The 13,187-nt window shown below is 34.0% G+C and overlaps 1 protein-coding gene across 9 annotated transcripts in view; it reads right to left on the bottom strand.

Annotated features, from left to right (window-relative positions):
• Positions 1–13,187, bottom strand: part of CNOT2 (CCR4-NOT transcription complex subunit 2) — a 123,275-nt gene that overhangs the window by 45,305 nt on the left and 64,783 nt on the right. For 5 of the 9 annotated variants that reach the window (XM_004752442.3, XM_004752441.3, XM_045073084.1 and 2 more), the window contains one exon: positions 814–936. In XM_004752442.3, coding sequence (XP_004752499.1) covers positions 814–936 — 123 coding nt within the window. Of the gene's footprint in view, positions 1–813; positions 937–4,966; positions 5,068–10,840; positions 10,899–13,187 lie in introns of those variants that run through there. The other 4 variants (XM_045073081.1, XM_045073080.1, XM_045073083.1 and 1 more) reach the window with 3 other exon arrangements.

Here is a 13,187-nt window from a genome sequence, read left to right as displayed (position 1 = left end):
AATCTCAATAGCCTAATAACTAGAATAGATTGTTACACAGGTAGGGAAATTAGGAATAGCAAGTTTTAAAAAGGGTTCAAAGGAGAAAAAAGGTGTGTGGATACAAAGTACAAAAATGTAACTGGTTTGACTACTACAGTATATTATGTATATATGTATACATATGTATATTTAAAAAGGCTTACAAGAATTTGAAAATAACAATTTATTTAAAAATATTTTATCAATTTGCTAATTATGACTTGGCTGTGTTAAATCCTCATTCCAAATGGGATTACAGAACTACCAGCCTTCCAAGGCATTTAATCCACACCTCTATAATATAACAGCTTCAATGTTCTGAATATAGTTCTTCAAAAATGTTTCTGTAGTAGCATTCCTACAGCTGAACAGGAGATGCTCTTACTAACTAAAGTTTATGCTTACAGCTTGAAGGTTCCATAGCAACTGTAAAGTTTCATTTAATTTTGCCATTATATCTTTAAATTTTGCAAATCTGCTTTCTACTCTATGTGCCTACTTAATATAAAAATAGCAAGTTAAGAAAAACAACTGATGACCTAGATGTAATACCATGTTTACCTCTTGTCTTTTAGGGCTTCCAGTTTTGCCATATCCCAACTTCAGAATCACAGGACATTTTATCTCCCATTAAAATGTAAGCTCATCATTTTTGTATCCCCAGGGCCTAGCACTGTGCCTATAACACAGTCACTCGACCAAACATGGTATTCTGCAATTCATATACTGCTTTTCCAGAACCACAAAGAAACATTTACTGCTGCATAAACACAATATAACTGATTAACTTACATCTTTTTCTGACCGATGTGGAAACATAGAAGACTGGCTGTAGTACATGTTTTCGTCATGGTAGTCACTGTCGACCCCCTCTACAAACTTCTTTCTTGAAGCACCAAACATGCTGTTTGTCACCTAAACAAAAATATTGCTTTTATCAAGAGTAATATTTTGGAAAATGTCAAGCTTTACGAAATTCCTATGTGGAAAACAGAAAATGAAGGAAAACAATACTAAGATAAACAGATCAACTAAGGAAGGGCTAATAATGGGTCATGTGAAAAAGTCATAAATCTAACTAACTATAAGGATATAACATTAAATTTTTGCTTCCAGGCTCTAAAAGCAAGAGAAGAAACTTAATAAAGCCTATCATATGCAATAATTCCACTTACTTTAAAGAAATATATACCAGTTATTCTTGAGAATTTGCAACCTCAAATAAAATTTTCCCACAGAAAATTTTAAAAATTAACTTTGGGTTTAATTATTTAAAATCTTCACATGTATTTTTGATATCACTATGTCTTTTGTAAATGATCTGTTTTTCAGAGCGTATCATCTTCACTGACAATTTAAGTTTATTGAGATACAGCACTTTTTGAGTCAACATATAATGGCAGACTAAAAACTTTATCTCAAGCTACAAGCACCCACTCATAACAGTGATGTTTATCATCTAGGTGTAAATTTATGATTTCTATTATGTAACCTGCTTATTCCTCTTTTGCTTTTCAATCTTTCCCACATCTGACACTAATAATTTTGAGCCCACACCAATGCAAATAATTACTAAATCTATACTAATTTTTTTTAAGGCAATACTAGAAAATGGTCTTAACGCTTCTTTTATTTAGGCAATCTCTCCACCCAAGGTGAGGCTCAAACTCACGACCCTATGATCAAAAATGCATGTTCTACTAATTCAGCCAGGGAGGCAGCCCATGCTAATTTTCTTCCTTAGGATGACCTCTTAATAAAGTTTCCAAAACTATCAACTGACTATGTTATTTATGGTCAATGTGTCTCCCAACAATGGCACTTTGTAGTGCAAAGTAAAGTGAAATGTCATGATGGAAGACATCTATAAAGACTTGAATACATGGTGACTACATCTTTTCACAAAAATTTGGGGGAAAAACTCACATCAAATTTGACATCTGTCTTATACACTCATTGTGAAAAAGGGTATTTTCTTCAATTATCACTAAGAAACAAACAATTACTTTTATTTCTCATTTCAAAATAAGACCGTCTAGTTACTACTGTTTATCAGTAGACATGGTGAACTGATAAGCTACAGTCTTTAATGACCAAATTTGACATGCAAGTTTGTTGAAAGCATCAGGCTATTTAATAATTGCTTTTATATCTTAAGGTCCCTGTTAAGTTCTTAAGAACAAATATTTAACTATTCATCCTTTTGAGGTCTGAGAGAAAATTTTTAAGTTAAATATCAACAATGGTCTGATGACAGCTTAGACTTGCTGTACGTACTTGCTGTACGCTTTGGGGATATTAATCTCCTTAGGTCTGAAATACAGAAAGTTATTTTTAAAGTGTTTATTATTTTGCTAGAATATACTTAATCTTTTTTAGTAGTAGACTCCCTGGTAAATCCCATAAAAATTCTTCTGTAATTCTGAATGTAATTTCAGAGAGTAGAATCCTATATGCCTATCCACCAAACCCATAAGTATCCCTTAACAGGAAAAAGAAGTGTTTTTTTAGGGAGTTTTATTGCAGAAAAGTTAATAGTGAAAAAAAGCACTTTAGTCTACAAATTAAGACTCTTCACAGATGAGATTTTAAAAGTTTATTTTGAAAAAGTTAAGAATACATTTAATTCTCTTTAAAGGACCATTATTACTGAATTCTAAGGATAAACATGGGGAAATGGCATGTTACCTAGAATATTCATGGTTACCTCTCATCAAATCATACACACATAAATCAACTCAATGCATATAAAGCAAACTCCTCGTTTGACAATTCTGGTATAACATTTATCATCAAAACCAATTATAGACTCCCAGAATTCCAAAATTACAATTAAGTATATTGAATAGAAAATTTCGTACTAATATTGTATAAGAGGCTTCACTGTTTGCAAGTAAAACTAAACATAAGTAATGTCTCAAAGGAAGGCAGAAATGTTTGTTCATGAATACGAGATTTTCCTACACGAGATTTTTACTGCTCTGTGTATGTCTGTGAGAGAGTGAGAGAGAGAGAGAGAGAGAGGGAGAGAACGAGACGGAGAGAGGAAAGGAGGGAGGAGGGGAGAGAAGGAGAAAACACAAATATGCAGAATTTCATTTTTGTTTTGTGTGCTTCAACAAAGAAATTACATATCAGTGAAAATACTAATTATTCTTATGTGACTTCGGGAAAAAAAAAAGTGTTAATATTCTATGCTCCAAATGCAACACAAGTCCAGGAATGGGTTCTAAGACGAAACAAAGAATTATCTGATCCAGGGCAAAAAAGGAAGAAAAAGGAAAACAGGAAAAAAGAAAAGGAAAGGAAGGAAAGAAAAAAGGAAAGGACAGAACAACATAGTAAGTTTCTTACAAAAGCTAGTTTATTCCATTTTTAATTCCACACAGAATGATGCAATGGGGTAAGAAAAGCATTGTAGACTAGCCATGAAAGATGAAACTATGAAGATAATAATCAGGCAGAGAAGTAAGGGAACCAACTAGGCAAAAACCTGTGGGAAGAGCATTCAACAGACAGGCAACATCAAGATCCTTAGTGGTGTGACTCAAGCAGTAGGAACTTAAGAGAGAATGGGAGAAACTGAAGGTGGTCCCAAATCATGTTGTGCCTTGCAGGCCCTAGGGAACTTTTGGATTTTATTCTATGTGAGCTAGAAGTCAAAAGGGCTTGGGGATAGTTTCAGGAACATAATTTGGCAGGTATCTTATTTTTTAACCATTGCAGTTATTCTATAGCTAATGGACAAAAGAGGAAGCAAGAGTAAGGGAAAAGCAGGCAGTGAGAAAGGACAGTAGCTTAGACTACAAGACGCGGTGAGACATGGTTAGAAAAGGATCTATTTTGAGAGAGACCTCACACTAATGGATGGATGAATGGATGATACCAAAGGGTAAGGCCTTCACATTATCTCCTAGAAGAGAATAAGTAGGAATCAAAGGAATCTAGAAATCAATTTTTATCAATTTCTAAGAGGATATATCAACAGTATATTGAAATTACTGGTAATACCAAATATAGTGAGGTCAACTTGGTAAACGAAAATTTTTTTTAGATTTCATATAAAATCATACTACATTTTACATTATATATACCATAGTATCTTTGGTATATGTAATTTGTCAGCTTTTTTCAAGCAAACATAGCAAGGGCTTACATCTATTTTGTTAACTGACACATCCTCTCTTGACTTTTATACCCGATGTTATAACAATGGAAGAGTAAAACGTGAGATTTTACCAAGAAAAAATATGATATGACATATGTATACACCAAAAGCAGTTTCTTAAGCTTTTTTTGAACACAGATCTAAAACATTTAATAAAGACATTTTATCTTTCCTTTGATTCTACAAACTCTAATCAGAAAGCATACACATAGGTTAGCTTACACTAATCCTTTCTATCAGTCTAAACCCCCCAAATGCCACCCCTCAACCCCGCAAAAGACTTGGTCTCAAAATGAAGTAGTAGAGAGAGGGGGATTAAAGTGATAGGCAGAATGGAAGCACCAAGTTGGCTGGATTTTCCAGTATACTTCTTCATAATTTAATTTGGACTAGCAATGAATTCCTAAGGTCCAGTACTTCAAGCTCAAATGCAGTAAATCAGAATAATCACCAAAAAGAATGTGCAAAACCCCAAACTTACGATGATCTAAACGAGTAACTTCAAAGATTAGTAAAGAGGCTCCAGGTGGAACGGATGACAATTAAAGAACAAGGAACGAGAAGCAAAGCCTGGAGCTTTATAGAAAGTCAGAGAAACAAAAGTAGGACACTTTATAAATGAAAACTTGAAAATATATGTGTATATATGTGTATATACATATACAGAAAAAAACACATATAAAAGGGTAAAAAATAGACTCATATCATATCCAAGGCAGGATAATATTTAATCTTACACATTATTTCCTTCAGCAAGGCCTCTGGAGAGGAACTTACTCTGAAATCATTTATTGTCTATACTGCTGGCAAATGCTGGCCCAGGCATGGAATCCTATTCCCAGGGACAGAAACACATCCATGGCAGAGTGGTCCTTTTCCTGATAGCAAACAAATGTAGGTTGGTTTCAAAATCTATCTCCAGGTGTAACTCAAGGTTCTAGCAGCAAATTTTAAAGTACCTCTAAACATTTCTACCTGAGAAGTATAATTAATAAACTAAATCAGTTAATATTTAAAACTGATTTTCCAAGTTACTTTCTCTTGCTTTGTTCTGTACATCCAAGTTCTATCCTTTCTTCAAAATGGCTTTCACATCTGTTTTTGCCATTCTTCCTACCATCATCTTAGTTTAAGCTCTGAACTAGTTTGTTTTAGTCTCCTGACTGGTCTGCTTTCACATTTCAATGAACATACTAAGAAAATACTATATGAATTATGCCAAAAATTGTGATAATGTGGGGTACGTCAGCTCAGTCAGTTAAGCATCTGTCTTCACCTCAGGTCATGGTCCCAGGGTCCTGGGATGGAGCCCCATGTTGGGGGGGGGGTCCTGCTCGGCGGGGAGCCCGCTTCTCCCTCTCCCCCTGCACCCCACATGCTCTTTCTCTTTCTCAAATAAATAAAATCTTTTTTTTTAAATATGGTAGTGAATACAAAAGCTGAATAAGTAACAGTTCCAAGTCTTGAACAATGTCACAGTCTAGCTAAGAAACCTATCTGCAAATAAACAATTACAATATGAAAATCTGCACAGGTACTTTAAGAACACAAATAAGGGAATATCTGTGTCTGAGGAAAACTGACTATAACATGGTATTAAAAAAAACTAATGTCTGAACAAAGACTTGATTAAAAAAGATTTAAAAAATTTAAAAGTTGAAGTACATGGGTGGGAGATGGAAGCAAACTTGTGGAATAAGTAACAGCATGCACAAGTTCTGAGAAGTGAGAAACAGCCCAAGTAACAAGACTAGGAAGTCTAGAAGAATGGTGATAGGTGATAAGGAAAAGGAGGCCTAGACTTCAATGCCAGATTAAGAGGGAAACAGTATAGGCAGGAAAAGCAGGTACAAAAATCTAGGTGATGAACTAAGTCAGACTTCCCTTGACTAACTAGTTATTATGGTGCCATGTTAATAACCACTACACTGACTCACTCTCTTGCTCTCATCTCTTGTTAATTTCTCCTACCTAGAGGATACAGATGAAGATTTCTGAGATCATGACCTTAATGTGACTGTTTGGCAGTAATTATCTCAAAATACCAAACAAAACTTATGCCTCAGCTTAATATGAGTTATTCAGAGTTACTCCTATTCATGTTAATCTCTGCAAAATGCCATCTGTACCTTCTATGATCTTCAACAATTAAACCTTAAGCTGACTAGACTGACTTTAAATGTTTATTGACATTATCTATCTTTCCCTAGCACTAGCATCTTCAATATCATTCAAACAGATCTTTATTTATTAAGCCAATTCTTATTCCCTTCAAATAGACTCTACCACATTAACCAAAGTGAGTTTTTAAAGTAAAAATGTAATTGTTGTAGTGCTACTGATTGAAATGCCTCAACACCTTCCTAAAATAATATTAAGGCTTATGAGGTTCTATGTAAATTATCTGACCTTAACTCTCTCCACAGGTCCCCTGTCACCACTAAACTGCTACCACACCAACACAAGATCTTTCCCACCTCAGGGCTTTTGTATATGCTGCTACCTCTATTTAGAATGTTCTTTCTCCCACTTGAAACTTTCACACTAAGTTAGGGCTCCTGATTTACAGTCACTGAAAATGCTTTACCAAAACTACAATCATACAGTAACAAAAAATAACTTTCATTGACCACTTACTATGTGCCAGGCAATATACCCTAAATTCTTAAAAATGTATTGATTTACATAATCCTCAAGTATTTATTTGTATACTCCTCATTTTCAGATGAGAAATGGGGAAGTTGGATAACACGCCTAAGGTCATATATCTGATGTGCCCAAGGTTCCATTATCTGATAAATGACAGAGATGGGATATGAATCCACGCAATCTGCTACAGCTCCCCCTTTGTAACTACTATAGTATATTCTCACACATTCAACTAATAGTTTAATGTGTATGTTCTCCCTAAACTGTAAGCTTCACGAGGCAAAAAAGGAGTAAGGGTAAAAAAGGGAAGGGTGCTTATTTTGCAGTGAACAACAAATATACAGAATGTTACAATAAAATATGTGTGCAAGTCAAAACAATCTCTTTAGCAGGAAAATGAAAATGAACTGACTAGAAGTACATGAAACAAAAGCCACTCACTACCAAACTGTACCTATTTTAGAGAAAGTTCCATTAATTTTAGGATAAAATTATGCTTAAAAGAATACTATTACAATGATTAAAAAGTAATTAGTTTCCATATTCCAAATCAACTAATATTTTTAAGTACTTTCTAAATACAGTGAACAAAATTTAATCCTTCAAGGAATGAGGATTATAAAATCTCTAAGTTTCCTTATAAACCACTAAAATAGACATTATAGCATTGAATGTGTAGAATACATCTATTAAATGAGTTCAAATAAGAACAAATACCTAATGGCAACAACTTCTTATGGATTCTCTTCTCTAATGCAGCCAGGGGTTTTACGGTTAACACACTGATACATGTGCCCCACCATAAAATCAACTATTTCACAACTTTAAAGTATGAAGACTTTTTCTAGCAACAGAATTTGCTCCTAACTTGTATAATAAAGGATAAAACGTGCCAAATATAAGTCATATGGTGCCCTGGAGGGGAGGTGAACAGACTGTCCTTTCTTACAGTTTCCCTAATGGAGATTTTTACTAACTCACTCTGATAGCTGAATAAAGAATTTGACTTCTTCCTTGCCTTTCCCTCTCAATTCCACATTCACTATCAGCAAACACTTCACATACACGCAAGTTCTCTGCTGTCTACAAAGTAATCAGAAACTAATTAAAAATCACAATTACCATTAATATTTACCAGCTTTATCAAGATGCAATCAACCAACATTGAAACCAATCATGCAAAGCCATAATATCTGAAGATAATCTGGTATTTTTATTACTACCCATTACAGAGAAAAGTGGCAGGTCAAATCTCACTGAGATACTGCTCAAACTTTGTGAAACCAGAACATTCGTTTATCAAATATTATAGATGACAGCCTAGAAGTATTTATAACCCAAGGAATTTTTGTTTTGGAAGTATTTTTCGCTAACGGGATTCTAAGCTACCAACCCCATTTCACAACTACCATAAATAATCCTTATTTTACTTCATTCCTACAAAACAATAAAAAAAAAAAAAAAGAAATGGGCTTAAGTAAAGGAGGAAAGGATACATACACTGGAAAAAAAAATCTAGCTTTTCAAAAAACAAAGAACTCCGTATCTGAATATCTTTAGAAAAACAACAAATGATCTTTCTCTTCTCATCTAAGAAACATATTTCTTATGAAGTCCCACCAGTTCCAGAATACTGTATTTATAATCTGGCAAATACATAATGAAGTTTATGAATCTGCTTATGGTGGATCTAAGAAAGTGAAGGTTTATATAAATTTTAGAGGTAGAATTTCTAAATTCATCAACTTGAACCAAGAGCATATAAATAAATAAAAACAATTCACTTCACTTCAAACGCAGAATGCCCAATAAACGAATAATGAAAGCATTAATGAATACTGAAGAGGCAGTGAACAGGTAGAAGCACAGAGAACACATGTCTCTGGATTCAGCAAAAAACTAGGGGCTTATATGAACATATCCATAAACATTATTTTTCCAGGTAAATATTCTGGCACAGAGTTCTTTCCAGGGATTACAGAGATATTTTATAAGAGGTCTCATTCAACAAGAAGACCAAGGTAGCACATAATCAAGAAAAAAATGGAGAGGGCAAGCAAAGAAAAAAAAAATCACATCACTCTTCTTAATTCAAAAACCATCTAAAATGGTTTTTTAGAACTAAAATCTATTGTCTGAAGCTGCTTAACTCAGATATTCCCCCAAACCATGCACACCATCTCTTAATAAAATGCACCCCAAAATCAACAAATTCTCTAAAAAGTGTTACCAAGAGTCTATAAATGCCCCATCAGTTTGACTTTGATCTAGGGAGAATATGTTCTGTATGCCTCAACTTGAAGAAACAGATTTTGTGATTTTCCAGAATCTTAACATCACCTGTATCGATATGCCTTATACAGATTCAAAACTAAACCACCAAAATATAAGCTTTAAAAAATACAATATCCTAAAACAAAACTCTAATAACTCAAAATGTGCTACTCCACAGAAGAAAATACACAATTATATACCAACTAAAGAACCAACTATAATTGGTATGCCTTATGGGCACTAAGTTATTAGAGTTGAGAAATCACATAATAGTTCATAAAAATTTAAAAAACAGTACTTCATCCTTAAATATTAGAATATAAATCTATCATGTACAAGTAAAAGGACATACAACAATAGAAGATCTGCATGTTTAGGATACAAAACAAATCCTGTAAGCATAAGGGAAACTCTTAAATGAGAAGGAATATAGTATCTTAAACTAATCTTAAACCTTAAGAGAAAGGATCAGTCTAATAAAGAGGAAGGGAGAAAGGGAAATCCAGAAGAAATTGGATGTAGGGACTGCTTTGTCAAGGGACTATGTATTTCTACAAGGCTCTTAGTAAATTTAAAACAAAAACAACAAAAGCAATTCTAGAATTTAAGGGAAGAACAAGGGGGGTAAATTGCTGAGGATTCTCTATTTTTACCTAAAGTGCCAAACAGTCAGTGTTCCAAGCTCTTTGAGTGTGACACACTTTCTCTGAAGAAATGTTAGCAACCATAGGCTGTATTAAGTCTCCTTTCCCCGAATATAATTTTGAATGTCTTGTTATGTGCAAAAGAATGTAGAAATCATTTGAATAAGAATTATACAGGATCAGTCTGGGAGAATGAAAGAAACAATTTTTGAAGACTTTCTGAGAAGCAAGAGCCTAAAAGAACAGTATTAATTAGTAAGCAAAGTAGTACAGACCTAGGGCTACATTGCTACAAAATTATTTCAAATAACCATATATTAAGATGGAAAAATCTGTAATGTTAGATCATGACTTCCAGTACAAACCAGACAAAGAGAAAAATGCCTGGAGTGTTAGAATTTCACACACACATACACACACACACACTCTGGTGACCTTATTAATCCAACAAATCTTTGCTGAACTTCTGCAGCAGACATAATGCCTTCACTGCTCCTGCATTCATTTTTGTTAATCTCAAACCCCAAGATGGTAGAAATGTTCCAGTCTTCCTGTCTAGACCTCACAGAAAAAGACATTTGAAGTTTCTATTCCTGCAGATTTTAAAAATACAGCCATTTGCCTAAAATCTTGAGAAACAGAAGAACAGCATGTCTAAAGCTAGTGGAAGGAAACTAAAATTTGCCCCATTCTGAGACCAAGCTACATGTAGCAAAATTTTAAGTCCATGAATTTACACCTTCCCCAACATTTTTTCTTAGCTTCTTTTCTGAAAACAAATTTTCTGGTCCTGCCACACACTGTGGAAAAATATGAAGTTGGTTTAAAAAAAAAAAAATTTAATAACCTTCCTTTGTATTATCATATTAATGGCTTATTCAGTTTAAGGGTTTCTGTTTCACATCTAATAAAAAAGTAAAATTATTTCTTAGGACACTAGACTCTTCTATTTAATAATTTATGAAAGTTATATGACAAAGACATTGTATTTTTAATCTAACAAAATGACTCACTGGTAAATGGCCCAACATCCACCCTCAAAATACTGATGACAGTACCATTCCCCCCCCACCCACATACTTACCTGTGCAACTTCTTTCAACATTTGCTACTCTGGGGATTGGAAAGCTCAGAGCTGGAGGCTGAAGTGAAGAAGGAAAGGTTGGAGGGTGAGCCATGACACCAGCCCCACACTAGGAGCTCCCCTGAGATACTACAGCAGGGTTGACACCATAGCTCTGAAGTTCAAACTCCAGCAAACGATAAGAAAGGAGTCCAACCAGAACATGATAAACGATGGGATTCTTCTGCTCTTTGAAAAATAAGGAAATCATGCTATAAAGATCTGAACATCCAGTTTCAACATTATGACTCCCTGTTCACATCTTCATTATTCCCAACCCCAGAATCATCTCTCAGACTGATTGAAAGCATGAATCAAAAAAAAAAGGATGGGGGCAAAGTTTTCTATAAACTTGAACAGTTTTTCAGAAAATGAAAGGATAGGGCTTACCTGGCGATCATGAAACCATCTAAGACAGTATGTTAAAATACTTTGCCTATCCACTCCTTGTATACTTTTTCTTGTTCTCCTAAGCACTTGACATTAAATCTTAGACTCTCATATATATTAACACCATCAGCCAGCAGAATGACAGCTAAACTACATGGATGTATTAAAATTCTTAAAAGTGGACCAGTGAACTTTTTGAAAACCAGGGATACCTTCTGCTGTAAGTATATTCCTTGGGAGGAAATGACTGAGATCATTCCATCCTAAAACAGCAGAGTACACATTCTTTTCAAGAGCACATGGAACATTCTCCAGAATAGATTACATACATTAGGCCACAAAACAAGTCTCAACAAATTCAAAAAAACAGAATTTCTTAAACATGTTCCACTCTGATATAAACAAATTAAGGACCCCCTCAATTAAAATAACTTGAAACAAACTAAATGATAAAGAGAAAAATGTAAAGACTTTTAAAGAAATCAACCTAAACCCAGGACTTAAATGTGATTTATTCACTTTTATAAAAATGTGAATCTTTGTTGTATAATATAAGTGAATTACTGATTCAGAGAAAACCAGATCCTATTATGAATACTAGGGCTAATAAAATAGATGCTTTTAAGTTATTTAAAGATAATGTCTATTCAATAACAAATATTACTAAAGGTAGCAAATACTCTGAAATTGTAAACTAAATATAGCGGAGTATCAGAAAAATGTTATATGAAGCAGTTAAAAATGCAAAGTATTCCTTTAGCAAGGGAACACAGGACCTTTAAAATATTTCTAAACATCTTGCCATATAAATTAATTCAATAAACATTCAGTAGGCATCTACTATGTGTTAGATAATCACTTTTCTACTCTTACATACTTTACCCACTTGATGCTCAGAAATAAAAGAACATTACAGATCAAAGGGAACAGAGGTGAAAACACAAAAGCATTAATTCATTTACCCTTATCTTAAATCTCCTACCATTTCCCTTTCTCTTACTGTCTTCCTGCCACACTGCTTTCCCACTTCTATTCCAGGCCTTTGCACTTCTTTCCTCCAGGAATGCTATTCCCCTAGATATGTATCTGGGCTTCTTATCCCACCCAACTTCTGTTACGCAGTCATCTCAGTGAGGACTACCTTTCTTTTCTATTGAAAATTATGCTACCATTTTCCCCAACTCCTAAGACACTTTCCAACTCCTTTTTCAATTGTTTCTCCACAATATTATCAACATATAATTTATAGTATATTTTATTTATTCTGTTTAGTTAATTTTATTTATTTCTATGCTCTAACATATCAGCTCCATAAAAACAGAAAATTTTGTCTCTTTGTCTCCTTAGGACCTGGAACACTCGCTGCCTTACACAGTAGGCCCATAACATGAATGTGTACTCATTTTACTGCCATTACTTGAGTGTTACTTGACACAAACTGACCAATGAATTGCTTACAGCACAGGGTAAAAATTTTATGACACAACAGTTATTTTTAAAACTAATGGAATTATGTTGAAAGTTAATGTTAAACTTTACATTTCTGAAACATATGAATAAAATTGTTTTATGCCTTTTCTGACAACCACTGACAACAGACAACCACCTCCAAAATACCTAGAAGACTGTCAGAAACCTTCAGTGGTTAGAATGCTATGAGAAGTAGCAGATAAGAACTGGGATATTAAAAAATGTTTTTTCCATTTCCTTAATTTTTTTTTCAAGTCAGACTGCCTTTTAAAAAAAGCATGGTATGGTTTAATACAAAGAGACAAGACATGTCTCTTTTGTATCACAAAATCCCACTAGCAGAATTATACTACTTAGAGCCACTGGGTTGCACTGTAGTCCATGGGAATATGTACTCCTTGGGAGTTAGCCAAACAGTGCACTGCCTGAATAGTCTAATACAGTGAGC

The sequence above is a fragment of the Mustela putorius genome, unplaced genomic scaffold (assembly GCF_011764305.1).
Source record: "Mustela putorius furo isolate JIRA1106 unplaced genomic scaffold, ASM1176430v1.1 tig00537227_pilon_pilon_pilon, whole genome shotgun sequence".
Lineage (NCBI taxonomy): Eukaryota > Metazoa > Chordata > Mammalia > Carnivora > Mustelidae > Mustela > Mustela putorius.
Note: the sequence above shows the minus strand (reverse complement) of the source record. Positions and strands in the feature narration are given on the sequence as shown.